General features: G+C 34.0%; 1 protein-coding gene and 1 pseudogene across 1 annotated transcript; one reads left to right on the top strand and one right to left on the bottom strand.

Moving 5' to 3' along the window:
* The window catches only part of LOC115951607, a 52240-nt pseudogene extending 34058 nt beyond the window's left edge, over nucleotides 1–18182 (bottom strand).
* Nucleotides 18183–23504: 5322 nt separating this feature from the next.
* Nucleotides 23505–23951, top strand: LOC115951606 (protein FAR1-RELATED SEQUENCE 5-like). Its single transcript, XM_031068777.1, has one exon. The coding sequence runs from the start codon at nucleotides 23505–23507 to the stop codon at nucleotides 23949–23951; it is 447 nt and encodes a 148-aa protein (XP_030924637.1).
* The last annotated feature ends 2981 nt before the right edge of the window (nucleotides 23952–26932 follow it).

Here is a 26932-nt window from a genome sequence, read left to right as displayed (position 1 = left end):
GTTCGGATAAAGCTATTTGTATTTGGGATATTCAGTTATGTGTTAGAATTGATTAGGAATTCATAACCCTATATTATATTTTGATTAGGAATCCATAACCCTAACCAAATTTGATTAGGAATCCATAACCCTATATTATATTACATAATAAAATAGTATTTTTTTTTAGGGATTATTTGTTACCATGCAATTCATGGCTGAAAATTTGTATTTTTCATTCTTCTCTTCTGAATTTTTTTGCTTGCTTTATAATTCTGAATTTTTATTGCTCTCTTTATAATTCTTCAGTTTTTATGGATTTAATTTTGTGAATTTTTATCTAGGTTCTTGTGGCTACTACTTAAAAACTTGATTTTAGTGTATAGTTTGGGGATTTAAATTCGAAATTCATTAGGAATTTTAAATTCTAATTCTTTGAGTTTGTGTATTTGAAATTCTTTTATGATTCATTTGTTAGATATTGGGATTGGTCAGGTAGGATAGGTTTATATTGTAGAAAACAACATTTAGATAGTTTTGGTAATAGTTGATAGTATTGTACAAATGGTTTTTTTTTTTTTTTTGGCTGCACTATTGTAACAATGATTTACCATATTGATTATTAGTTTGTTGACTGGTGTCACTTTGGAGCTCTAGGGGCCTCTGTTGGGTTGCTATTGCTGTGGACTAGAAGAGTAGTAGAGAAATTTAATGGGGCTGTAGGAAATTATTCAGTTTATGTAAGTTTGGATATGTGGATGATCAATACAAGTCGTTTGATTTTTTTAATGATTTATTTCATGGTGTTTTTGTGCATTAAGATTAGAGTTTTTTACCCTTAATAACTTCAAAGGAATCAAAGCTTTTAGAAAGTTTTATTATTTTACTTAAAAAGAGGATTCCCTCTTAAATTTGATGGAAGCCATGTGATCAAGTTCATAGAACCCTCTTAATTTTGATCAAGAGTGTATGTCAATTGTTTATGAAGTGAAACAACTACTATTGATAATGGTTTCAATAGATTAAGGGTTTGAATTTTTTATGATTCATATGTTAGATATTAGGATTGGTATTGATGGTGAGATAGGTTTATATTGTAGACAACAATATTTAGATAGTTTTGGTAATAGTTGATAGTATTGTACAAATGTTTTTTCTTTTTTTTTTCTTTTTTTTGGCTGCACTATTGTAACAATAATTTACCATATTGATTATTAGTTTGTGGACTGGTGTCACTTTGGAGCTTTAGGGGCCTCTGTTGGGCTGCTATTGCTGTGGACTAGAAGAGTAGTAGAGAAATTTGATAGGACTGTGGGAAATTATTCAATTTATGTAAGTTTGGATGTGTGGATGATCAATACAAGTCAGTGTTTCATGTGCCTATGGTCCCAATTTTGAGCATGACAGATATGTGGGTTTGGTGGAGTCTTGAAAGAGATTTTAATATGATTCCGTTTGAGAAGTAGGTTTGATTTTTTTAATGATTTATTTCATGGTGCGTTTGTGCATTAAGATTAGAGTTTTTTTACCCGTAATAACTTCAAAGGAATTAAAGCTTTTTGAAAGTTTTATTATTTTACTTAAAAAGAGGATTCCCTCTTAAATTTGATGGAAGACATGAGATCAAGTTCATAAAACCCTCTTAATTTTGATCAAGAGTGTATGTCAATTGTTTACGAAGTGAAACAACTACTATTGATAATGGTTTCAATAGATTAAATAAATAAACATGCTTACATAAAATTAAATAAATAAAAAAGTCAATTTGTAAATCTTCTACAAAACAATTGAAGATTTCTTAAATGAACATTTATAATTATGTATGAAAAGGCTCCACATGCGAGTCTGTACTAACACTAGCATATATATAGATTGAATGGGGCTCTCTTGATTATCTTATTGATGTAATTGAAATATTTAACTTTCTCATCATCGATGTAGAATTTCATAGTCTTCTCTTTGGTTATATTAGTCCTACCTTTGTGTTGCTTTGTTCTATATTTTTTATTTTTTATTTTTTTAATCATTTATTTGTTTTTTTTTTTTTTGGTTACAATTTTATATAGTGCCGAGGTTAAGGTGTACGTGACCATATCTGCATTACAGTTAATTTCACATCATGTTTTCCTGGCTTACAGAGGGCACCTTGGGAATGCTGAATTCCCAATACTAGGCTGCATCAAGAATAGCAGAGTTGGGGTCAAAGATACAACCTTTTCATCAAGGTAAACTTATTACACATAGTTTTATTATTATTATTGTGAACAAAAAAAAAAAAAAAATTAAGAACTTATTATTGTCACAATCCAGAATAATTTGTGCATCATGTATCTTAAAGAGCTTAATTGTGATCATAAATAAAACTATCTTTTTAATATATATTGGAAGACTTCTAGGTATCATGGTCATAATTTCAAACCCATTGCTAAGGATAGCTTAGTGGTTCAACAGTGCCTAGTGGTTTGTCAGCTAATTAATGCAATAAGTTTCATAAAAATCTGCAGTACACTGCACTGTTTCAAACTTTCTACACTACACTATTTCTCTTCTATTAATGTTTCTTGAATGTTGGCTGAAAATTGGATTCTTATTGTTTAGCAGGTAGGGATTTGGCATTTTGTTATCTGGGTTATTTGGTAATAAAACTACAAGACAAGGACAGTCAAGTATTTACCAGTCTCTCCTTTATTCAGTACTATTTCTTGCATATTTATTGGTAATATGTTTCTAGAAATAATTTGAAATTGGAATGTGATTGCATATTTAAGTTTCTAGGGTTACAAGCAGAAATGGACTAAAATTTCCGAAACAAAAAATATTGTATATAAAGAAGTTTTTACTAATCTCTGAGTCAAGGAACCAACTAATAGAGATAACATAATTTATATTGTAAAAGTCACTCATAATTGCTTTGCATTTATATTATTTATTCTTGTGTTTATCTCCTTCTCCAAATTGATTTAGCCACTTTGTTTGGAGTAGTTTCTATTTAGGTCTTTGAGTTATGTTTTTCTCTTTGCTTTTTGGTTTGTGCATTAAATATGATCAAGTTTTTTTATATTTGTATGGATTGGTTTAAGTTTAGGTCTTTAGGTTATATTTGGTTTTGATTAAGGTATTTGAGTAAAATTGGATTTAGTTTAGTTATTTTTGTTAATTTGTTCGTATTTATCTATCTATGGTGACTGGGTTAAAACACAGAGGAGCGGATTTAAAGAACTTAAGAGAGTCTTAGTCTCTTTCGGGCACTTTGAATATTGAAATAAAGCAGGAGTTTATTCAAATCAAGTGCAATTCAAATCAAGTGGGAATGAAAAAGTAAATTAGGCATTTTCCCTTAATCTATATAAGTAGTAACATGAATCTCTATGGAGGGAAGGCTTTTCAATTCCTTTAATAGGTTCTAGCTTTCTTTTAAGATTTTTTGTGTTAACCTGTAATGATTTTTTCCGAAGGAATCTTTGCCTATATATATATATATATTTTTTTTTTTTTTTAAATTATCAATATATATTTTTTGCTTCAATTTCGGAGTTTGGTGGACCTAGACATCATCAACTATAGATTTAGATGCTCTAAAAAACACTTTTATGGTGACATGCTACATAATATTTAACAATGCTATTACTTGGTTCTCTTTTAGAATAGCATTTTGTTATTGCCTATTGGCTTTTCTTTCATATATGGCTGTTAGAGACAATTTTGTGATGTCCTCTCTAATCACCTATCCTTTAGATCATATGAAACCGTATATAGTTAACATATTTCATTGCGAATCCATATAGTTTTTTTATTTTTTATTTTTTTATAAGTCCCTATAGGTTTTAAATACTTATATTGTGATTGAGTTATATAATTTCTTGTATGTATGCAATAAATCTTTTATTTGATTAGATTGTCACTCCATTCTTGAATATTTAAGAAAAAAATTAAAGCTCTCTATAGTTTCTTTAAAGTGGTTTCTAAAACAATTTTACTCTTGAGGAAATTTTCTTGACGATGGGCTGTAATTGTTATAGTTGTTATTGTCTTATCAAAGTTGGTGCTAAATTTGATGTCTAAACTTCTTTACTCTTTAGATGAAGAAGTATTAAAACAAAGAACATGGAACTGACTACAACTATGATTCTCTACCAAATTGCTTCTAAGGATATTCTCATCATTTACTGTTTTCTATCTTTGACAAGCTAATTACTTTTTTGTATCTTTGTTATATTACTTTGTTTTGTTTGGGTTCAATTTTGTTGTGTTACATTTGCAGAGTAGTATTTATTCTATCGAGTATCTAAATGAAAGTTTGAATTATTATATAGACAAACAGAAAGAAACAAAATCAAAGGATCAAGGATGAGGGATGCAATAAACTCAAAAAATAATGAAATTATTAGTTTAGATATGATTTTAATTGATGAGCAAGTTTGTTTTTCTTTTATAGCTTTTAATACTGTTCGATCATTATATAACTTATGTACTCTATCTATATAAAATTGATGCACTTTACTTGCAGAATAATGACTATAATCTCAAGTATGGATGGGAATTCTTCAGGAGGTTCACTCTTTATCTCTCAAGGAAGTAATTGAATTCATGTTTGATTAAGTAGTTCTTTCAATTTATTTGAAATATTGATTAAGTAGTTCTTTAAATTTGTGTTTCATTTATTTAATGGATAATTGAGGATACAAATGATTTAATTCTTCATTTTAATTTAAACTTAAGTTTGATTTCTATTTTTCATTACGTAATTTATTGTTTCATATCAAAGATAGGAAACTATGAAACTGGAATCCAAATGTACAATCAATGAGGAAGAGAAAAAGAATAGTTTACATACTAGAAAAAGTGTAAGTTCACAAAATTTTTCACAAATTTTTGTCACAATTGTGATATGGCAGAGTGTGATTGGTGTGAAAAAAATGGTACATCTACATGTAAGTGATGGTTAACCACTCACAATCTGTTACATAAGAGTAGTGGCAAAAAAATTGTAAAATAATATGGTCCTAGAACTAATCTTATGACTATGATGAGATAAATTTAAATTCTTTGCTCGTTGGATTTTTTTTCATAGTCAATAGCTTTCCCGTGCATCGCACAGGTTAGCGACTAGTATTCTTTAAAAACGTTACAATATTGCTATATATTGAAACGTTTTCTACAAAAGCTGCAAACAAAATTTTGCAAATACACTCGTTTTTTTGTAGTGACGTGGTTTGTTGATAAGCTCTCCCATGGCCCACTGCATGGCTGAGGATGATGTTTTGATGCCAGCCACGAAAATGTCCTAATCACATTGGAAATTAATTACTAGATAATTAGTAAATAACTACAGAACACAGGAATCTAGTCGATTTCACAATCAAAATTCCAAGTTGACATGGAAGCAAAACAGCTAGCTAGCTCATAATTTAAATAATGAAGCTATTTATTGTTAATTTATTCTGAGTTTCAAAACGTTCTTTTTAAATTTTAGTTAACTGTAACATTGGACACACACACACAAACAAAAAAACAAAAAAACAAAAAAAAAACAAAAAAGAAAGATAAAACCTTAAATTTCCTATTATCAGTTATGAATCAATATATAATATTATAGACACAACAATATTATCAGTTATGAATCAACCATAAATTTTGTTGAAATGTGAAACTATGATTAATGTAACCTATAGTATAGAATTAAAGTTAATTCATTTTTATTATACATCAATCATAACGTGTGCCAAACTCATTACTTATGAATTTTTAATCATTTCAGACTTGCTATCTATGATTGGAGAAAATTTGTTTTAGTATATTGCTAGGTACGTAGGAGCTAGTGGAATAAAAATATAATATACTTTTACTATTAATTTATAGAACAAAGCCATGAATCAAGGAAAGCATTGCATAAGTAATAAATGAACTCAGAAACAAGAAAGACTTGATATCTTTTCTAGAGATCTTCACTTCAGCACTTAGGTCTCTTTGTGTCTCTAACAATATATCCATCAGATCTTTCTTTTGATATCCTGCTCCACTATTCACCACCTTCGCTTCATGTTCCTTCGTGATCCTCACCACACAATCTTTTTCATATTTCCAGAGAAATCCAAAATCTTGAGAGGACCCAACACATCTCCTATACTTAGCTTCCCTGCCAACTTCAAACATTATATAACCAACGCATCTATCTCCTTGGCATCATTCTCACTCCCTGAACACCTTGTGCTCATCGCTGTTAAGAATATAAAGTGAGAGAAAAAGACTGAATAGTCTGTATATTGATGTGTAAATCATAAAGTACAATAGAGAGCCATATATAGGCAAGGTATGCGTGCAGTACAAATAATATGAGTAAACTATAAGTACAATATACTGGGCTAAGCCCAATGTGCTAATCTAGTCTAAGCTATACACTAACATCCCCCCTCAAACTCGAGGTAGCAAGGAGGAAGCCAACTGGAGTTTGGATATAAGATCTTGAAGACGACCAGGCGGGTGAGTCTTGGTGAAGATATCAGCAAGCTGGTCAGCAGAAGAGATAAAGAACAACTGGAGATTGCCTTTCTTGAGATGCTGGCGAGTGATGTGGCAGTCGATCTCAATGTGCTTGGTGTGTTCATTGAAGACATCATTATGAGCAATATAGATAGCTCTATGATTGTCACAATAAAGAGGAGTGACAATGGGTTGTGGAGCATCCATGTCAGCCAAGAGCCAGCGAAGCCAAACAAGCTCACAGGTGGTATCGGCAAGGACACGATACTCAGCCTCAATATTAGAACGAGAAACCACATCCTACTTCTTGCTATGCCACGAGACAAGAGAAGTACCTAACAGGAAATAGAAACTTGTGATGGAGCATCGATCAGTCAAATCACCTGCCCAGTCTGCATTTGAATAAGCATGAAGCTCAAGAGAAGACCGAGAGGAGTAGTGGAGACCATGATAAAGTGTGCCCTTGACATATTGGAGAATTCGAAGAATGGCAGCATAGTAGACAGAATGAGGAGCATCCATGAACTTACTAACCATACCCACAGCATGTGAAATATCTAGACGAGTAACAGTGAGATAGATTAGACTACCAACCAACTAACGATAGCGAGTAGCATCGGATATAAGTTCACCATCCAAGGGTGTGAGATTTGCATTGTATTCGAAGGGAGTGGAAACAATCTTGTTGTCGGTGATACCGGCTTTAGAGAGAAGATCAAAAGCATATTTAGCATGGGAAAGATAGTATCTATCAGAGGATGAGGTAACCTCAAGCCCAAAAAAATAGCTGAGAGTGCCCATATCTTTCATCTCAAAATACAGACTCAGGAAGTGCTAAAGAGAGCGGATACCTGCAGAATCATATCCAGTAATAATCATATAATCAACATAAAAAAAGAATAAGAGTGATACCAGCAGAAGATCTTCGGACAAAGAGAGCAATGTCATTGTAAGGTTGAATTTATTCAACCATCTAATTGGCTTTATTCCGTGCCAAATTTGCTTGTAATTCAGCAATTAGTAACCCTGTATTTAGGTGGGTTTGATGTAAGGGTAGTGAGTGAGATAGATAGAGTGAAGATTGCTCAAGAGTGTGCAAGAAAACAGAGACTCGCGGCTTGGCCTCGCTGGTGACTCGCGGCTGCAAGCCGCCAGACGCAGCACACGTGCCAAGCATGCTGGAAGGTGAACAGTCATGCAAGCTGGAGCACTACAGGACAAAACAGGACAACTGGCCATACGGTTATCTCGCGACTAGATCTCGCGACTTAGTCAAGCCGCGAGGTCAAGCCGCGAGCCACCCCTGTTTTGTAAAACCTGACGTTTCACATTCCTCTTCCACTTCAGTATAAATACCCGTTTTACCCATGATTGTAAGATAGCTTCCAGAGAGAATTTTGAGAGAGAAACCCTAAAGAAAAACAAGATTGATTCACCCACAATCTATACATTAGACTCTCTTCAAATTCCTCAACTCTCTTCCTCTCCATTGTCAAATCTTTGAGAGGCATTATACCAAACCTGATTCTCACCATTATCATTACTGTGAGAGAGCTGTTTGGATGTCTGGGAAGCAGTTAGGAAGGAACCAATCTTCATTGGTTGATGCTACGGTCTAGTAGCGGAATCTGGGAAGTTAGAAAAGAAAAAGGTTCGGCGCAACCTCGTTGGAGCAAGAAGCTTGAAGGGCTTAGATGCACTGGGTAGATTATGCTTGGAGGGTCTATTGCTGTCCATGTATCCCAACTGTATTTTCTAGTGAATTGTTTACCGCTTGGAGGGCGGCGGAGAGGTTTTACGCCGAGGGCTTCGGTTTCCTCTTCGATAACACATCGCGTGTTGTCTTTGTGTTTGCATCTTCCTTCCTCTCTATCTTTGCCTTTTTATTATCTGCTGTGGATTGTGTTTTGTTTCGGCTTAGATAGTTTTTACCAATTCTATATTATAGCTTATGTTAAGTTTCCGCACACTAGTTGTTTGACATATTGCTTGAATTGGTTAAGTTGTAATTTGGAGGTCTAAACGTTCAAAGGTGTTTATACACGTTTTTGAACTTTCAGTCATAAGGACTCGAACTGAAACCTTGCTAAGCAACAACTGAGCTAAACTTTTCAAACCAATCTCAAGGAGCCTGCTTGAGGCCATAAAGAGCGCAGTGAAGGTGACAAACTTTACTGCCTGAGTGTAGATAGTCAGGGGGTGGTTGCATGTACACTTCTTCTTGGAGGTCTCCATTGAGGAAAGCATTCTTCACATCCATTTGATAAAGAGGCCAACGACGAACAGCAGCCACAAAGAAAATGTTTCCTCATAGTCAATGCCATACTCCTGAGTAAAGCCCTTGGCAACTAGGCGAGCCTTGTACCGTTCAACAGATCCATCAGCCTTGGTCTTAATCTTGTAAACCCACCTATAACCTACTACAGACTGACCAGGAGGCAAATCAACAATATCCCAAGTGTGATTCTTATGAAGGGCATCTAGTTCTTCATTCATAGCTTGCTGCCAAAAAGGGTAAATATGAGCCTCACGATAGGTGTGAGATTCATAAAGGGTGGCAATAGTAAAAGAACAGTGATAATTAGTACGATAAGGGGGAGGAATGCTTACCCGAGTGGAACGATGAAGTTCAGGACCAATAGGAAACTCAAGAGAGGGTGGTGCTATAGGACCTAAGACAGGCAAGTCATATGCTAGGGACAGAACCGGCGATGAGTCGTTTGGAGAGGCAGCTAATGTCGAAGAATCCTCCACAAGCTCAAGATAGAGAGGGAGGAAAAGATCAGTAAAAATAAGAGACTCTAAGGAAGAGGATGCAGGAAACTGTTGAAGACTCGTGAAAAGACGATGTTCCTAAAACTCAACATGACGAGAGACACGAAGGCGATAAGAAATGGGATCATAGCAGCAAAATCCCTTTTGAGATACACCATAACCAAGGAAACAACAGAGACAAGCACGAGGCTGGAGCTTTGTTCGTTCATGAGGAAGAAGAGAGACAAATCAAGCACAACCAAAAACCCAAAGAGAGGAGTAGTCAGGAGTTTGACCATAGAGAAGCTCGAATGGTGATTTGTTGTGTATAGTTGGTGAAGGAATACGATTAATGGTGTATACAGCAGTGAGTGCGGCCTCACCCCAAAAGCGCTCAGGAAGAGAGGCAAAAATGAGAAGAGTGCGGACAACATCAAGAATGTGACGATGTTTTCGTTCTACATGACCATTTTGTTGAGAGGTGTAAGGACAAGACCGCTAAAGAAGGGTACCATGACTGTTTAAAAAGGATAGGAAAGATTTATCATTATATTCTTGAGCATTATCTAATCGAAAGACTTTGATGGTACGATTGAACTATGTTTCAATCATTTTATGAAATGTTTGGTAAATAGACACAAGTTCAGACCTATGGTGAAGCAGATAAATCCAAGTATATCAAGAAAAATCATCCACAAATATGACAAAATATCTAGATCCCCCTTCAGTGGGAACAGTTGCAGGACCCCAAATATCATAATATATAAGATCAAAATATGCAGAAGAAAAGGAGTCACTAAAGGGAATTTTGTTTGTTTGCCAAAATGACAGGAAGTACAATTAAATTTTTGAAACTAAACTGAACCTAAATGACCTTGAGAAGCTAATAACTAAAGACGAGATAAGGATGGATGACCAAGACGAGCATGCCATAGATCAGGAGAGGGGGTGGCAGTGGTAGTAGCTGCACAAACACTTTGTGAAGGAATCTTCAAGTCATGAACTTCAAACATGCGACCAACCTTACGGCCTGTCCCAAGCACTTGACCCGTCGGAGGGTCCTGCACATCCACACCATGATTAGAAAATAGAAGATCTATGCCTAATTCACAAAGTTGACCAACATAAAGCAAATTAAGGGATAAATTTGGAATATGAAAAGTGTCACTAAGAGATAAATAAGGAGAAGAGATTGTTCCTTTATGACTAACAGGCATAGGAGTTCCATCAGCAGTGTAAATGGTGATTGGATGTTCTAAGGGTGCCTTATCAAAAAATTGGGATTCATCAAGAGTCATATGGTTACAACATACAGTATCAAAAAACCAAGGTTATTTACCTAAGGTGACAAAAAGGGTAGTTGAAGTGCGGGATAAAACCTGTTGAACTGCTACCTCAATATTAATCGTAATAAGTGAGGAAGCCAAAGATAGACCTGTAGGAACCGATGAATCTGAAGGATATACAACAGCTGCCCGAGGAAGAGAAGCTTTATTCTACTCTCGCATAAATTTCTGCAGTTTGCGACAAACTGAGATGTCATGGCCTTTGGCACGGCAAAACTCGCAGCGAGTACCTTTGGAAGATTGAGAGGTGGGACGTCCAGAGTTTATTCCTGGAGGAGCAGTGAATGCAACAATGGGAGGATGTGGAGATGGTGTAGCCAATACATGATCAGATGATGACATGTGATGAGTAAGCCGATGGTTCTCCTCAAAAATGAGGTCCTTGACTGTAGCATCAAGAGAAGGAGTAGGAGACCAGTTAAGTAGAGAAGCCCTAGTAGGCTCAAAATCCTCATGTAAACCCATCATGAAGTATATAAATTTATGGCGATCCTAATATTTGACAAAAAGCTTAATGTCCTTAGAACACGCTAGTGGAGGATCTACAGCGGAGAGTTGTTCCCACATAGTAGAAGTCTGAGAATAAAAATCAGAAATAGACTGACCTATCTCTTGACGCATTTGATAAAGCTTTGATTCAATGTGGAACTTTAGGCTTGAATCATTAGTACAATTATAGCGATCAGCCAAAAATTCCCAGGCAGCCTTAGCAGTCTCAAGACGAGGAAAAAGATTATGAATGGAGGGAATAGATGTATTGATAAACCAAGACAAGATCTTACTCTGAATACTCTCTGTAAGGTTGAATTTAATCAACCATCTCGATGACTTTATTCTGTGCCAAATTTGCTTGTAATTTAGCATTTAGAAACTCTGTATTTAGGTGGGAACCATGTAAGGGTAGTGTGTGAAAAAGTGTGAAGAAATGCTCAAGAGTGTGCAATCAAACAGGGCCTCGCGACTGAATCTCACGGCTGGCAAGTCGCCAAAGAGAGGCACACGTGTGAAGCTTGCAGAGAAGCTGAAGAGTCATGCCAGTTTGCACTACAGGTCAAAAGTCTCAGGCTAACCAAGCAATTAGCTTGCGACATAGACTCGCGACTCAGTCAAGTCGCGAGGCCTAGTCGCCAGTCCACTCTATTTAGGAAAAATTGACCTTTCGCATTCCAAACACACACCAGTATAAATACCCCTTATACCCACGTATTGTAGAGAGCTTCCAAAGAGAATTTTGAGAGAGAAACTCTAGAGAAAAACAAGATTGACTCATCCACAATCTTCATCCTTTGATTCTCCAAATTCCTCTACTCTCACCATTTCCATTGATACATCCTTGAGAGGTACATTAGCCATACCCATATCTGTGAGGAGGCTATTTGGTGCTTGGAAAGCAGTTAGGAAGGGACCAATTGATATTGGTTGATACTATGAGCTATAGCGGAATCCAGTAAGCTAGAGAAGACAAAGGTTCGGCGCAATCTCGTTGGAGCAAGAAGTTTGGAGGGCTTAGGTACACTGGGTAGATTAGGCTTGGAGGGTTTTCTGTTGTTCATGTATCCCAACTTGATTCTCTAGTGGATTATTGACCGCTTGGAGGGCGGCAGAGAGGTTTTACGCTGAGGACTTCGGTTTCCTCTTCAATAACACATCGTTGTGTTGTCTTTGTGTTTGCATCTCTCTTCCCTTAATCTTTGTCATTTAATTTCTGCTATGGTTGTGATTTTATTTGGTTTAGATTGTTTTATCAATTCTGTTTTAGCTTATGTTCATGTTCCGCACATACATTGTTTGATAATAAGCTTGAATTGGTAATTTGTAATTTGGGGGTCTAAATGTTCATAGGTGTTTTACACACAATTTTAACAATCACTCTCCCATTCCTCTAGGCGTTCTTCATAATCATCTGCTGTAACGGCAATCTTGGAGGCATCTTCAGTAGCTGTGGCTTTGGACTTAGGTTTGGTACCGGCTTAAGAATTGAACCAATCGCATATCTCCACAGTTTATGACCCTTAAGAAAGACAGTCATATTCTGAGATCATGCATGATAGCTAGTAGGACCATCCAACATAATGGTGATAGGACGAATGATATCTCGTTCGTTTTGTTGAGCCATAATAAAGAAAATAACCAAAAAGTGGGATTTATAGACCTCAAATGAGGAAATGGGGCCCAAAATCAGAATCTACGTGAAAAACTGAGTAAGACAGGCCTTGTTAAAAATTTTTGACTTTGGTCAAAGTCAACGGTCAACAGCTCGGTCACAATCAACGGCTTGGGATACTGATGTGGCAGTGTGACATCACTCTAAGGCTGACATTGCAGGACACGATACGGGGCAAGCGCGTGTGGTGCGTGGAAGCGCGTGACGGCGATGTTCCCGACGCGTGTGGCGCGTGTGAAAGACTAACGACACGTGCTCGTGAGGCAGAAACTTCAGCCGGCGCGTGTGAGGTGGTTTCTAGCCATTCTTGGTTGAGTTTTGCTCGGGATTGTTAAATCTGTCAATCTATGCCTCAATTTTGGTGGTTTGATCAACAAAACTGACGAAATCTGAGTGTTCTAGGGGCTATGGGCGTGACGGCGATGACTTGCTTCTGATAGTGACTACTGGATGAAGGCAAGGGTAGCGGAAGAACGCCAAAGATGTCCATATGAACCAGAAAGTCAGAGAAAAGACTCTGATACCATGTTAAGAATATAAAGTGAGAGAAAAAGACCGAATAGCCTGTATATTGATGTGTAAATCATAATGTACAATAGAGAGCCTTATATAGGCAAGGTATGTGTGCAGTACAAGTAATATGAGTAAACTACAAGTACAGTATACTGGGCTAAACCCAATGGGTTAATCTAGTCTAAACTATACACTAACAATCGCCATTCTACATGTTATGTTGTTTGTTAACGTGGTTAGCTCGCTACTCAAATCACACGCTTTTCCTTCTCTTGAAATCTTTATTATCTTTTCCATGAGCTTCTCAACCTCTTCTTCGCGTATATCGATGGTGTAGTTGAGTTGTGCGACTCCAAAAAGCCTAGTCAAGCATAGCCTTTTCATGAAACACCAGTAGTCACCATAATGAGCCGTGACAAAATGTGACCCCTTATAGATGGAGTAATCGGGGGAGCCAAATCTAGGAGTAGAAATGAAATTGAGCTCTTGGGACTTGAAGATTTCTTTGGCAACAATGGCACTGGAAACCACGTGTAACACCCCAAACCTTTTTAAGCAATTTTACAATATGAATAATATCTCAAGTGAATTTTATGTTTTTCAATAAGGTTGTTAATTATTTTTGTAATGGTCTTTTTAATATTTAAGCATACTACATTATAGAAACGAAGTGAAATTTGGGTGGTCTATGACTATGATACCAGACCATCAAAGATGGTGGTCACAAAAGTTTCAGTGGTCCTACACATCGTTATCTACAGGCCTTATTTAGTATTAGATTTTAGTAGTCCTACTCCTAAGTCCTAACAAATTAAATGAACCCCAGTCGGCTAATCTACTCAAACCCTCAACCAAAAAAATAAAAAGATAATAGCAATAGCAGCATGTTTTGGTTTAATAAGTTTGATTTTGACCACCTATCTTCTGTACTCCAAATGTTGAACACGTAAACACCAATCATAGAAATTTAAGAAATTGAATTCTGCTTAAACTAACGAAATGGATTTAAGAGAAAAGACATTTGTCTCGCAATATGTAGCATATAGACTCATTCATTTACATGCTCTCTTTTCTTCTTTGATCCACTTTTTTTTCCCCTTTCATATTTGTCCTACAATTCTCTCTCTCTCTCTCTCTCTCTCTCTCTCTCTCTCTCCGTTTTCCTTTAGATTCTCTAATCTCTATGGTAGAATCTCATCTACAACTTACTAGATGTGAGAGTAGGTCCATCAATAGTGAAAATGCTGGTGATCATGAGATCACCTATCTTCGGTACTCCACATGTAGAACACGTAAACACTAATCATAGAAATTTGGGAGATCGAATTCTAGCTATAAGTTACTAAGAGAAAAGGGATATGTGCCTCGCAATATGTGGTTCATGGACTCGTTAGATTTCCTCTTTTCACTCAATAATAATGAAAACGATATTTTTTGCTTACAACTCGTGGAATTAACCGTGGTTGTGTCATGTGTGCAAGTTCTATTAACGATTTGATTTAGATTAAATACTGCAAATCTAAAATTATATTTATTGTACACAGTTAAATTCAAAAAATAAAATTATAATCCTTAAAAAAACTCTCACTGTCCAAGCACCACCATTTTTTTATTCATCTCTCTCTCTCTCGGCAATGGTGGGTAAATGTTGCTAAGAACATCATGACCTTGGTCAATGGTGGTTTTTTTTTTTTTTTTTTCCTTCAAATATGGGTTGTTGCAGGGGTCCGGGTCACAGGCAGGGTTGGCCATGGATCAGGTTTAAGTTGGGTATACCCAAACCCAATCGGAATATTTTATTTATGGATATTCAATTTCAATACTCAATTAGCACCCATACCCAATGCTACATGGATTTTTATCCATGGATAATGGATACCCATAACCCACCTAAACTCATTGTTTTGGTTTTTTTTTTTTTTTTTTTAGCGATGGAATTTTAAACTTACATTTTTTTTATATATTAATTTGAACTCTTTTCTTAAAATATTTATTAACCATTTATTTTACATTGACATTAGTCATTAGTTTTATATTTTTCAAATATAAAATCAAATCTTATTTATTACTTGATATCCAATTGCTATTAGTCAATTACTTAAAGTGTCAAATACATGTTTTTTTTTTTTTTTAATCTCTAAGCTATAAACAACAATCTATATCTATATATATATAAAAGCTAAAGCTTAGTATTTATTACTACTACACTCATACTGCGCCACCTCATCCACCATGTCATTGGCTACATAATCATTATTTTTCTTATTTAATTTTATTCCTAAATTTTGTTGACAATACTTTGACAGTTTTAACTTTATGTACAACTTTGCATTTACATATTCACCTACATTAATTTAGATATTTATACCTAAACAATAAAATAAATGAATAATCTAAAACCACAAACAATATCTATACATATATATATCTAGGCTATTATATAATAATGGAAGCTTTGCAATAACATTTACAAAGCTTCTTCTCCCCAAAAAAAAAAAAAAAACTTTTACAATGTTGATTCTCAAATATATACACACACACAAAGCTCTTTTTGTGCCATGTCATTAGCATCCTTTCTTATTTTTATTTTGTAATTTTTACTTTTTCAACCTTTCATTTTCTTGAACCATATATTGTCTTTTTAGTTCAATTTTTCATCTCCTCCAATCACTATCTTCTTAAATTTTTTATTTGATTTCCTTTATATATTTTTAAATTTCTCCTTTATAACTTTTTAACTTCTACCGTTCCACTTTTTTCAACCTTTCATATACTTTTATCCTAACTCTTCCATCTTAATTTTCTTATAAATTTCTTTTTACTTCTTTTCCACATCTCTCCTATATTCCTTCCAAGTTGTTCACAGCAAAAATGTCAATACTCTCTCTCTTTCTCTCTCTCCAATTTTGTTTCTTTTTTGGTGAATTTTTTTTATTTTTTCAACCACTTTTTTTTCCGTTCATGGTTATTTTTGTTATTGTTGATTTAATTGTCACATCACATTTGTTTCTCTTTTTGGCAAATTTGTATTGACCTTTATGCATATTTATCCGATCACATTTTTTTCTTTGTCCTATTGGTTTGAATTGATTTAAGTTAATAATTAGTTGTTTTGCAAGTTAAAATTTGATTTTTTTTTAGTGATCCATTTAGATGTTAAACTATGAGACTTTATTAAGTTTCGTTTATTTTTTTAATCCTTTTGGGTAGGCAAAATTGTAGTTTTTGTATAGAAAGTACTCTTAATAGTTTTATGTGAGTACTCTCTCTCTCTCTCTCTCTCTCTCTCTCTCTCTCTCTCTCTCTCTCTCTCTCTCTCTCTCACAGTTGCAATAAAAGTTTTAATATATTATAAAATTGTTACAATAACTTAAAATGAAGAAATCGTTGCAATAAATTAATACCAATTATTTTTGCAATCTATTTATCATTGCAATAATTTGATATTAATTCTTTTACAATCTATTGCAATGGCAAATACAAAAAATCAATGAATATATCATTGCAATAACCTAATATTAGTTATTTCATAATCTATAGCAATGATAAAATGAATTAATTATCTATTACAATAAAGATGTTATTGCAATATTATTTTGATCAATTATTTGCAATCTATTGCAGTAAGATTCATGAAGTAATAGCCTATACCTATAAGATATTTGAAACAATAAATTATTTATTGCAACAATGTATACATATATATATATATATATATATATATATATCATTGCATCAAAATTTTCATTAAAATATTTGGAGTCGTTGCAACAAACATTTTGCAACTGCATGTAATTGTGGAATCTTGGGAATTAAATTCTATAGAGCTCTTTGTATTTTCGCCTTTTGTCTTGTATGTAACAATTGAACCTGTTTTTGCCATACGTTTAAATGGGACTGACATAGTTTTAATTAACTCCAACCTAAATATTTTGAACATTGTGGGAGTATATACACTCGCTGACTGCTTCTCCATCAGACTGCTTAAAAACTATTGGGTTAAGATAGCTTGACTCTGGTTAATTAATTCAATTACCCAAGTTGATTAATTAGGTTAAATTGCATGCAAATCGAGGAGGCAACGACAAATCATGAAAAATATTAAGTGCAACAAAAAATAAATTTGACACGGTGATTTGTTGACAAATGGGGAAAACCCCAGGCAAAAACCCCACCGAGTGATTTTAAAGTCACCACTCCCAAGAATCCACTAATCAATAATCAACCAGTTACAAGTATAAGGAATCTTACCACTACCCTGGTCTATCCCGAAATACCAACCTACAGTTGAACCTTTGCTCCAATACCCAATTGGACTTGATCTTGTAGTAGCCTTCTTTTCTTTGTTGCACAAATCTTCAATCTGTGACTAACTCCTTTGTACGAATCCCAGTACGTCCAGCAACTTGAATGGTTATTGTTGGCTGTAAAGTTCTTCACTTCATCAACAATGAAGATCAAGAAGTACTTGGTTACAAAAACCTATGATGTATAAACACAGTAGCTTCTCACAAAGAAAAATAAGCATTTGGTCTCTATATCCATGTGTGATGGCTCTTAAAATAAGTCTTATATATGTCTACGGTTGTGAGAAAAGAAACCCTAAACAAATACTTCAACATGGGTCAAAATTCTGAATCTGTAAAGCTTGATGTATCGAGCTTGTGTCGAGCTGCCCATTAACTCTCGATAGAAGCTTTCTGTCAAACTATCTGTCGAGCTTCAGTAAAACAGTTTTTCTTCACTTATTTCTTGGATCAATCATCACTGGCACTGCAGCAAAAATCTTCATGTATTTCTTCTCTACCCTGATGCTCTGCTTCTTTTTCATATTTTGGAACATACTCCCATAACACCATTGCCTCACTTTTTGCATTCTGGAAAACATTAGCATAACCGAAATATTCAGGGCCTTGGTGTGAGCTAATGCCAGCACAAAAGGTCATCTTACAGAATAAAAAAGACCATTTTGAGAGTAAAGTGTATATATTTTGAAGCCAAGGGTTTTCATGAAGACTTTATTACTCCAATAGAGAACTCCACAATGATTGAAATTCTCCTTCTGATTGATAATAGAATAGGCAATAGTAGAAGTCACTTTCAAATCCAGGGTGCCCATAATACATCGAAAGATATTGTTTTGCATTTTGGAGAATAAATTGCACACAAAGGCAATGTTGTGATTTTGGCAATGTCGGCTCTACGGCCTCTAATATTGCTAAACACTCAGTAGTAAAAATTGTTTTTGGTTGATGCCTGCCCATAGCTTCTATAAAAGTCCCAAGCAACCAAGTATATGACTCCACGAATACATCAAGCAAGAAAGCACAACCAAATAAGACTACTTGTTGATGATGATTAAGCCCCAAAAATGGTGCATAAATCATGTTATACCTGTCTGTTGTTCGCGAAAAATAATCTGCAAGCACACAAAATCGTAACAAATAGTAAAGTGTTTTTAGAAAACGAATGTCGAACCCACAGGGATTGACTATGTTATTGAATACAAAAATTCACTAAATTAATTACTATTTGGAAAATCGAAAATAAATGGAATGTTCTACTATCTGAATTAAATTAAACTATTTAATAAAAATAAATCTACAAATACAAAACGTAAAAATCTAAAAGCGTAAAAAAAAGAATCGATCTAGAGCGGTTGATTTCACCTAACAAATCCCACACAATTTATTCTTCCTAATTATTAAATTCTAATAATCTCCCGTTGATGATTAAAAATTCCTTAAGTATTCAATATCTTCTCTCGAATAATATCAAAAATATCTTCAACTAACAATTCCATATCTCTATGCGAATTTAATTAATTGGAGACTCATTATGTACTTTGAATTTTCTGAAAAATCACACTAATCGCGGTAAAGCATCTCTACTTTAGCTCAACTAATGGTGTTTAATTATAGAACTAAAATAACAAATCACCTCTCCGTTTCATTGTTATTCAATTGATCAAACAATAATTCGTAAAAATAATAGTGAGCGTTAAGAATAAGAATTAAACACTCAATCATGGAAATATTAAAAATAAAATAACTCAGAATATAAATTGTGTGTTCATTGCTAGACTACATAAATGCTCTAGAAAATAGAATTTAGTTTATAATCAAATAGAAAAGAAAACAAATAAAACTTATGTCTTTCATCTGAATTGGTTGATCAACATGAAGCTCTTGCCTTTGTCCTCAAATCCTCCTTTTTAGAAAGACTCCCAAAAGAAAAAAAATACTTCAATGCGGCACACTGAATTTTTGCCCTAAAGAGCCTTTAAATAGGTAAAGGAATCCTATTACAAGTTGAATTCCCATTTGGAGAAAATCTCAGATTTTTAGGCTTCAATTAACCGACTATTTTGGCCCATTTAACTTCAGAATTCGGGCTTTTGGTAAACTACAAAGTTGTAGCCCTTTAAATTAAATTTCCAGCCCAACTTAAATCATCTCGATTGGACATCTGAGCCCAAAGTTATGTTGAAAGTACTAACTGATGTGCAGGCTGGAATTCTAATCCGAATTGGACTTGGATTTGGTGCAAATTTCTTTTGATTCCTTGCTCCAGTTGAACTTAAATTTAATCGGGTTGGTCTTTTCTGAATTCATGCCTGGCTAGATGTAAGTTAACTTGATTCAATTGGCCTAGCCCCACTTTGCATGTAAAGCTCTTGTAGATTAATCTGAAATCTTCTCATTCCTTCAAAGCACAAACAAATAGATAAATATAAATATAAATCAAATCAAATCAAAAGAAATAAAGGAAAACTAAAAATTTTAATAAATAAGAGGATAATAAAAATCATGTAAAAATTACACTTATCATCCGTCTTAAATGTTGTGTCCAAAATGAGAACATTAACGAAATAGTCGTAGTCAATCTTCGACCTGCTGTCCCTCCAAAAGAAATTTTTTATATGGCTTTCAGCATCAACTTGAAATGTGTAGAATAATGATGGATCCTCCATTTGCAATTTTTGAGGTAATCTATCAACCCCTAAGAATCTTCGGGTTGTATAATATTGATTTTCTAAGCACGCAAGTGTTTACCATAACTCATATCACAAAATCTTGCACGTGCTCTAACTTCAGCCTCTTTTGCCATCTCAATTTTACGTATGGGTTGAATAAGTGAATCAGCTTCTAGGATTTTAGAGCACGAATCTACGTAATACCATTGATTTGAACCTTGTAGGTCATGATTATGCTCAGATATAAAGTGGGAGATCAAACACTCCTCATTTTTAATGTAACTTGCTGAATTCCCGCACGATGTGCAGTGCAACTTATTATTAGTTTTCTCCAATATTTCAATAAGTTTTACCAAGAATCTTGTAGTTTCCAATAGAGACATTCATGATTTAAATCCCCCAACTATCGATATATAAAAAAATTTCAATAAATTTCCTTGTAAAAATTGTAATATTTAGTTATTTTATAGGCAAAATAGAAAGACACTATGATTGCATGATATAGTGGTTAATATTGATAAGCATGTTTCATGCCTACTAAAAAAATGTATATATAATTCAATTTTTTTTTTTTTTTTTTTTACATTCTTGATTGTGTGTTACTAATTTTTCCCCATTTTTGTTGGAGCTTCAATTGTTGCATGATGTAGTGTTTCAACTGTTTCTCACATTAAAAGAAATATTGTTTTTGGTATAAATCTTAGAAAAATGATATTAAAATTTCATTATGCTATAGCAAAATAAATATATTTATTCTAACACACACACACACACACACACACACATATATATAACATGTGACTGAAAAGAGTTAGGAAATTTAAAGGATTAAGATTAATTTTAGTGAATTCACAAATATTTAATTTTTTATGGCTTTATTGTAAATTGTTGTCAAAGCAACTAACATTAAGTAAGAATGCCATATTCTAAATTTATTATTATTATTCCAACTAAAAATTATCTCTTATATAGAGTTTATAAAAATAATCATTTAAATTCATTTAATATAAATAATTAATGCACAACTATAGATAACTAATATATGCATTTACTCTAATGGTTAATTCAATGAACTAATACTTTGATGTAAATGCAAACTTTGTTGATTTAAAAGCCTAAATAAAGAAAACTCCAAGGAATGCACCACATGGTAGAACCTCATGCTTTCCTGTATGATGTCTCTGCTTATATATATATATATATATATTGATTTGGATCATGGCCTTGCAACCTGTTCTGGTTTCTTTTCTTGTAAAATTTTTCATATTGGTTGGTTTCTTCTTTGATCGAAACCCTTCCTTTGAACAGTAAAAGTACCTTATTGCAAGGGATTTATCTGCCAACCATTATACCTTGCCTTTTCTTACCTTAAAACCTATTTCCATGGCATATTTTTTGTAAAACTTGAGAGCCTCTTCCTCACTTGAAAATTTCATCCTAATTTCTGGTACATGATGAGACTCAACTTCACGATTCCCTTCATTTGTAATAACAAGTATTCAAAAGATGCCTCAACCCTGCTGCTCTCTGGTGACAGTATCTCATCCTCATTATCGCATGCTGGAGGAACAGAACCAATGTTGTTGCAACTTGAAAGGTCCGTTATCAAACCACTATTTTTCATCTGCTTACACAAAAAAGTTATATGTAATCATGATGCCAGGACACATAAATGGATTTTTCTTGATATTTATACATTTAATAGTGAACATCAACATTGCTTTTGTTAGAATTGAGAAGGAATTCTTAGTATATTGATACATGTAAAAGCATTCAAGAAATTGTATTTTAGAGTATTTGTATCACTTTTGTAAAAATTTTTGTTTATTTTAGCATAAAAACCTACTATTTTTATTTTACACACTCACTTTTTAAAACTATTGCAATAGTAACTTAAAAGTGTTAGATTATTGCATCAACAATAAATTGTTACAATAATTTAAAATGAAGAAATCGTTGCAATAAATTAATACCAATTATTTTTGCAATCTATTTATCATTGCAATAATAATTTTTTTTTTTTTTTTTGGAGAATGTATCATTGCAATAATTTGATATTAATTCTTTTACAATCTATTGCAATGGCAAATACGAAAAATCAACGAATACATCATTGCAAGGATTGAGATCCCGTGCAATACCTAGGGTATTGCATGTTGTGCAATAGCACAAATCCTAGCCATCCATTTAATCCAATGACTCATTATTTTGACACCTCACCAAAATTAAAAAGACGCTTTTACCCTTAAAATTTTTGGAGTCCACCATTGCTAATGCGTGTGAGTTGCATTCATATTTGATAAAATCAAATTTCTCTCTCTCCTACGTCTGAGCTCCTCTACCTCTCCCTCAACCCACCGTCACCGCTGCCAGCATCACCCAACTTAGACCCATCAACCAAAACAAAAAAAATACTGCAGCTTACCATCTGAAATTTCTTAACCCCCAAACACTCACACTCACACTCTCCCTCTTTCTCTGTCTCCAAGTGTCTCAAATCTCAAGGACTGAAGCGCTCTCTGAAGCGACGCAACCAATGGCCATATTGGTGGTTCCAACGGTTCTTGGCCATTGTATCATTGGAAAATCCCCAAAATCCCCCAAGTCATCGTAGGTCCATCTTTGATTCCTAGGTTGCTTCCAACATTAAACGACTCAAGGAGGTGAGTTCTCTCGTTTGTATACATTGAATCGAAATAAAAATTATTTTTTGGGTAAGTGGAGAGTTGGGTCCAGGGTCAGGATAGTTGGGGTTTGATTTTAATTCTACTAGTGATATATATTTCACCATGGAATCATTATTTAGTTTATGTTTTGAGGAATATTTTTGGGTAGTTTTTTTTGCTACAACTTGAATATTGTACATTTTCAAATAGATATGTGAAATATGGTCTAGCAAAATTATAGAAATGGATGGTTAGTGGTACAGGGGATATAGCTAAAATCCCTATTTTACTTACTTAGATGTTACATTGGTTGAATTCTATGCTTTTAGGTCCTGGATATGTTTAAAATGTAGTGCTTTAGGTATGATACACTTAAACAATTTCTTATGAGATTTTAGCTTGAAACTGTCTTTTATCAATTGGGTCATCATCTCTCATGATCATATATTGGTCTGTTGTAATTCTTATATATGATAAGCACAATGTTGGTACAAAAAATTTCAGCATTTATTTTCAATGAAAAACATTCATTCTTCTATATTTATAATAGTAGATAATTTTGTACATTTGTTAATTACAGGAGTATTCTTTCATTGCATAGTGTGGTGAGAGAATTCTCTCAAAACATGGATGCCAATGCAGATTTGAATCCTAGAGTTGGTATGGAATTTGATACATTAGAAGATGCATGGGAATTTTGGGTAAAATATGGAAGGCAAGTGGGCTTTGATGTTAGAAAACATTACATAAATAAAAGTAAGAATGATGGTAAGGTAACATCAAGGGGATTTGTATATGCAAAGCAGGGCATTCCAGGTAAAGAAAAAGAAGATATGATTTGCACTCGTAACCAAGATGATACAAGGACTAATTGTCCTGTAAGGTTATATGTTTCATTAGTGCAAGAAAGTGGAAAGTTTAAAGTGTATGATTTTGTTGGAGAACATAATCACACTCTTCATCTATCAGAAACAATTTACATGATGAGATCTCAACGAAAAATTTCAGAAGTTCATGCGGGATTGATTGAGTTAGCATCCTCTTCTAGAATCAAGCCAAAAGCAAGCACATGAGTTGATGAGTAGAGAGGCTAGTGGGAGAGCTAATCTTGGATTCACTGAGCTTGATCAGAAAAATTACCTTAGAACAAGACGGCAAAAAAACTTGATATATGGTCAAGCTGCATGTTTATTACGGTACTTTCAGGAACAATTGACTAAAAATCCATCTTTTCAATATGGAGTACAATTAGATAACATTGAGCAAATAACTAACATTTTTTGGGCTAATGCCAGAATGGTTATTGATTATGCTAATTTTTGTGATGTGGTGACATTTGACACTACAAATGGTACTAATAAAGAGATAAGACCATTTGGGGTGTTTAATGGTTTCAATCACCATAGAGGGTTAATGGTTTTTGGTGCATTTGGGGTGTTTAATGGTTTCGATCACCATAGAGGGTTAATGGTTTTTGGTGCTGCTCTTTTATATAATGAAACAACAGAATCATTTAAGTGGTTGTTTGAAAGCTTCTTAGTTGCACATGCAGGTAAAAGACCTAAAACAATTTTTACAGATCAAGATCCAGTAATGAGTGAGATAATGCCTAACACTTACCATGGATTATGTACTTGGCACATAATGCAAAATGGGATAAAACATTTGGAGAATTTGATGAAGGATGGTTCTTCTTTTCTTCAAGTTTTTAAAACTTGTATGTTTGAGTTTAATGATGAAATTAATTTGAAAAAACTTGAGAGGACATGATTGACACATATGCTATACATGATCGTAGTTGGTTGGATACTATCTACAAATTGAAAGGAAAATGGGCAAAGTGTTACATGAAGAATGAATATACATTAGGAATACAAAGTACCCAACTCAGTGAAAGTTTAAATGTAGATTTGAAAGATTACTTGAAATCTGATTTGGATGTAGCAGAATTTTTTGAACATTTTGATTGGGTGATTGAGGCAAAAATGAGAAAGAGAGTTACAAGCTGAATTTAATGCTAGGCAAAAATTTCCCCAGTTGGGCTTGAAAAGCTCTCCATTGTTGAAGCAAGTAGTACAAGTGTACTCACCTGTAATATTTCGAATGCTTCATGATCAATATGACCTTGCATTAGCGGCAAGGATAAAAAATCACCAAGAGGACTTGTTAGTGCACACATACACTATTGAGTTTATGCATAAGCCTAGTGAGTTCATAGTCTCTTATGACACTGCAGATAAGACATTTTCATGTAGTTGTAAAAAGTTTGAAATTGTTGGGATTTTATGTTGCCATGTTCTGAAAGTCTTTGACTTCCTTGATATAAAGACAATTCCTGATATGTACATTTTGAAAATATAGACAAGAGAGGCAAAAAGTGAATGTATCTTGGATGTTAGGTTCTAAAGTTTAGGACTTTATGTATTTAGAACTCTAATTTGTATTGTTAGCAAACCATGATCAAAACAATGTGTTTAGAAGTGTTTAAAGCTAGCTCAAAGTTGTATGTCAATGTAAAGTTGGAATCGAGTGTAAAGCAGAAAGCACTGTGGCTTTCGGCCTGGCTCGATCGATCGAAGCTTAGGCTCGACCGATCGAAGCTCAGGCAGATTGCTTTTCTACAGAATTTTCCAACTCAGCCCTAGTTGTTTTAAAACGTTTTTAGGGTTTCTTATTTGTCCTAAGTATAAAAGGCAAACCCTAGCCACGTTTTAGTGTTGCTCATATTGCGGTTTGTGTAAATCTCTTGTGAGATCTAGAAGAGCTTTCCTTTACACAAACTTAGGGTTTTCAAGGAGGAGATATTCTCTACACCTTGATGATCAAAACAGTTGCTGCCATTAAAACTTAAAGAATACACAAGCGGGGGTGCTTGTAGCTGGTGGGAATCCAAAGAAAGAAGGAGTCCGTGGATTCGGAGCTTGCACGTAGTCGTGTCAGTAAGTTCTACTAGTTGGTAGCATTAGGAAGTCGAGCGGGGGTGCTTGTAAGTCCTTTTGTATGAACTTCGATTCTTTCTAGTGGATTTGCTTTTTACCGGTTTGGTTTCCTGGGTGATCATATCATGTGTTATTTATTTTCCGCTGTTTTGCATGATTTGATCTTTATTATTGTGATAACCTAGACTTGTTTAATTGGACTAAGTAACAACTTGGCTAATTACCTAGGTTTAATCAATTGTTTAAGGGGTCTAAAAACTAACAAGTGGTATCAGAGCAGGTTGCTCTTTTGTTTTAGATCTTTTGATCTAAGAGCTGATCCTTGACCCCTGTTGTCATGGATAATTTGAATTTTATTTCTGATCATGTTTCTGCTCATGCTTCTGTTGATTTTATTGATGCCTGTGAAACTCTTCGTAAGGAATTATTGAAATCTATGAAAATTGCTAAGAAATTCAAGGAAGAGTTAAAATTGGCTAATCTTGAAAAAGAGGAATTGGTTGTTAGATTAGATGAATCTAATAAAAAGAATGAATTTTTGAGAAATCAAATTTCCTCTCAAGATGAGAATATGAAAAGTTTGGAACAAGAGTTAGTTGAATTTAAAGCTAAAATTGAAAATTTGACTTGTACCAAGCCTGCTGTTGATAACAGAAGTATTTCTGTTTCTCTTAAGCCTAAAACTGAGAAAGTTTATATCCCTCCTTTCAAGAGGAATAATAAAGAAAAGGCTTATTTTGCTAGGTTAGACAAAGGTAAAAGTTCTGATGTTGACACTGATGTTTCTAAACCTATGTCTAAACCTACTGTTAGAGAACATAATAAATCTGGTTTTGTGCCTACTTGTCACCTTTGTGGTGTTGTTGGTCATATTAGACCAAATTGTTCTTTGTTGAGGCAAAAACCAAAATCTGAGACTAGATTTGTTGTTAGGAGTACTGATGTTCCTAAATTTGTTCCTGTTTGTCATTTTTGTGGTGTCTCCGGTCACATTCGTCCTAATTGTCATAAACTGAAATTTAAGCATTTTATGTTTCAGTCTAGGATTTGTGATGATATTTCTCCTGCCATAAGTCCATATAAAATGTTTCATATTCTTTTGAAAAATTTGAGCT

The sequence above is a fragment of the Quercus lobata genome, chromosome 7 (genome assembly GCF_001633185.2).
Source record: "Quercus lobata isolate SW786 chromosome 7, ValleyOak3.0 Primary Assembly, whole genome shotgun sequence".
Taxonomy (NCBI): Eukaryota; Viridiplantae; Streptophyta; class Magnoliopsida; order Fagales; family Fagaceae; genus Quercus; species Quercus lobata.
Note: the sequence above shows the minus strand (reverse complement) of the source record. Positions and strands in the feature narration are given on the sequence as shown.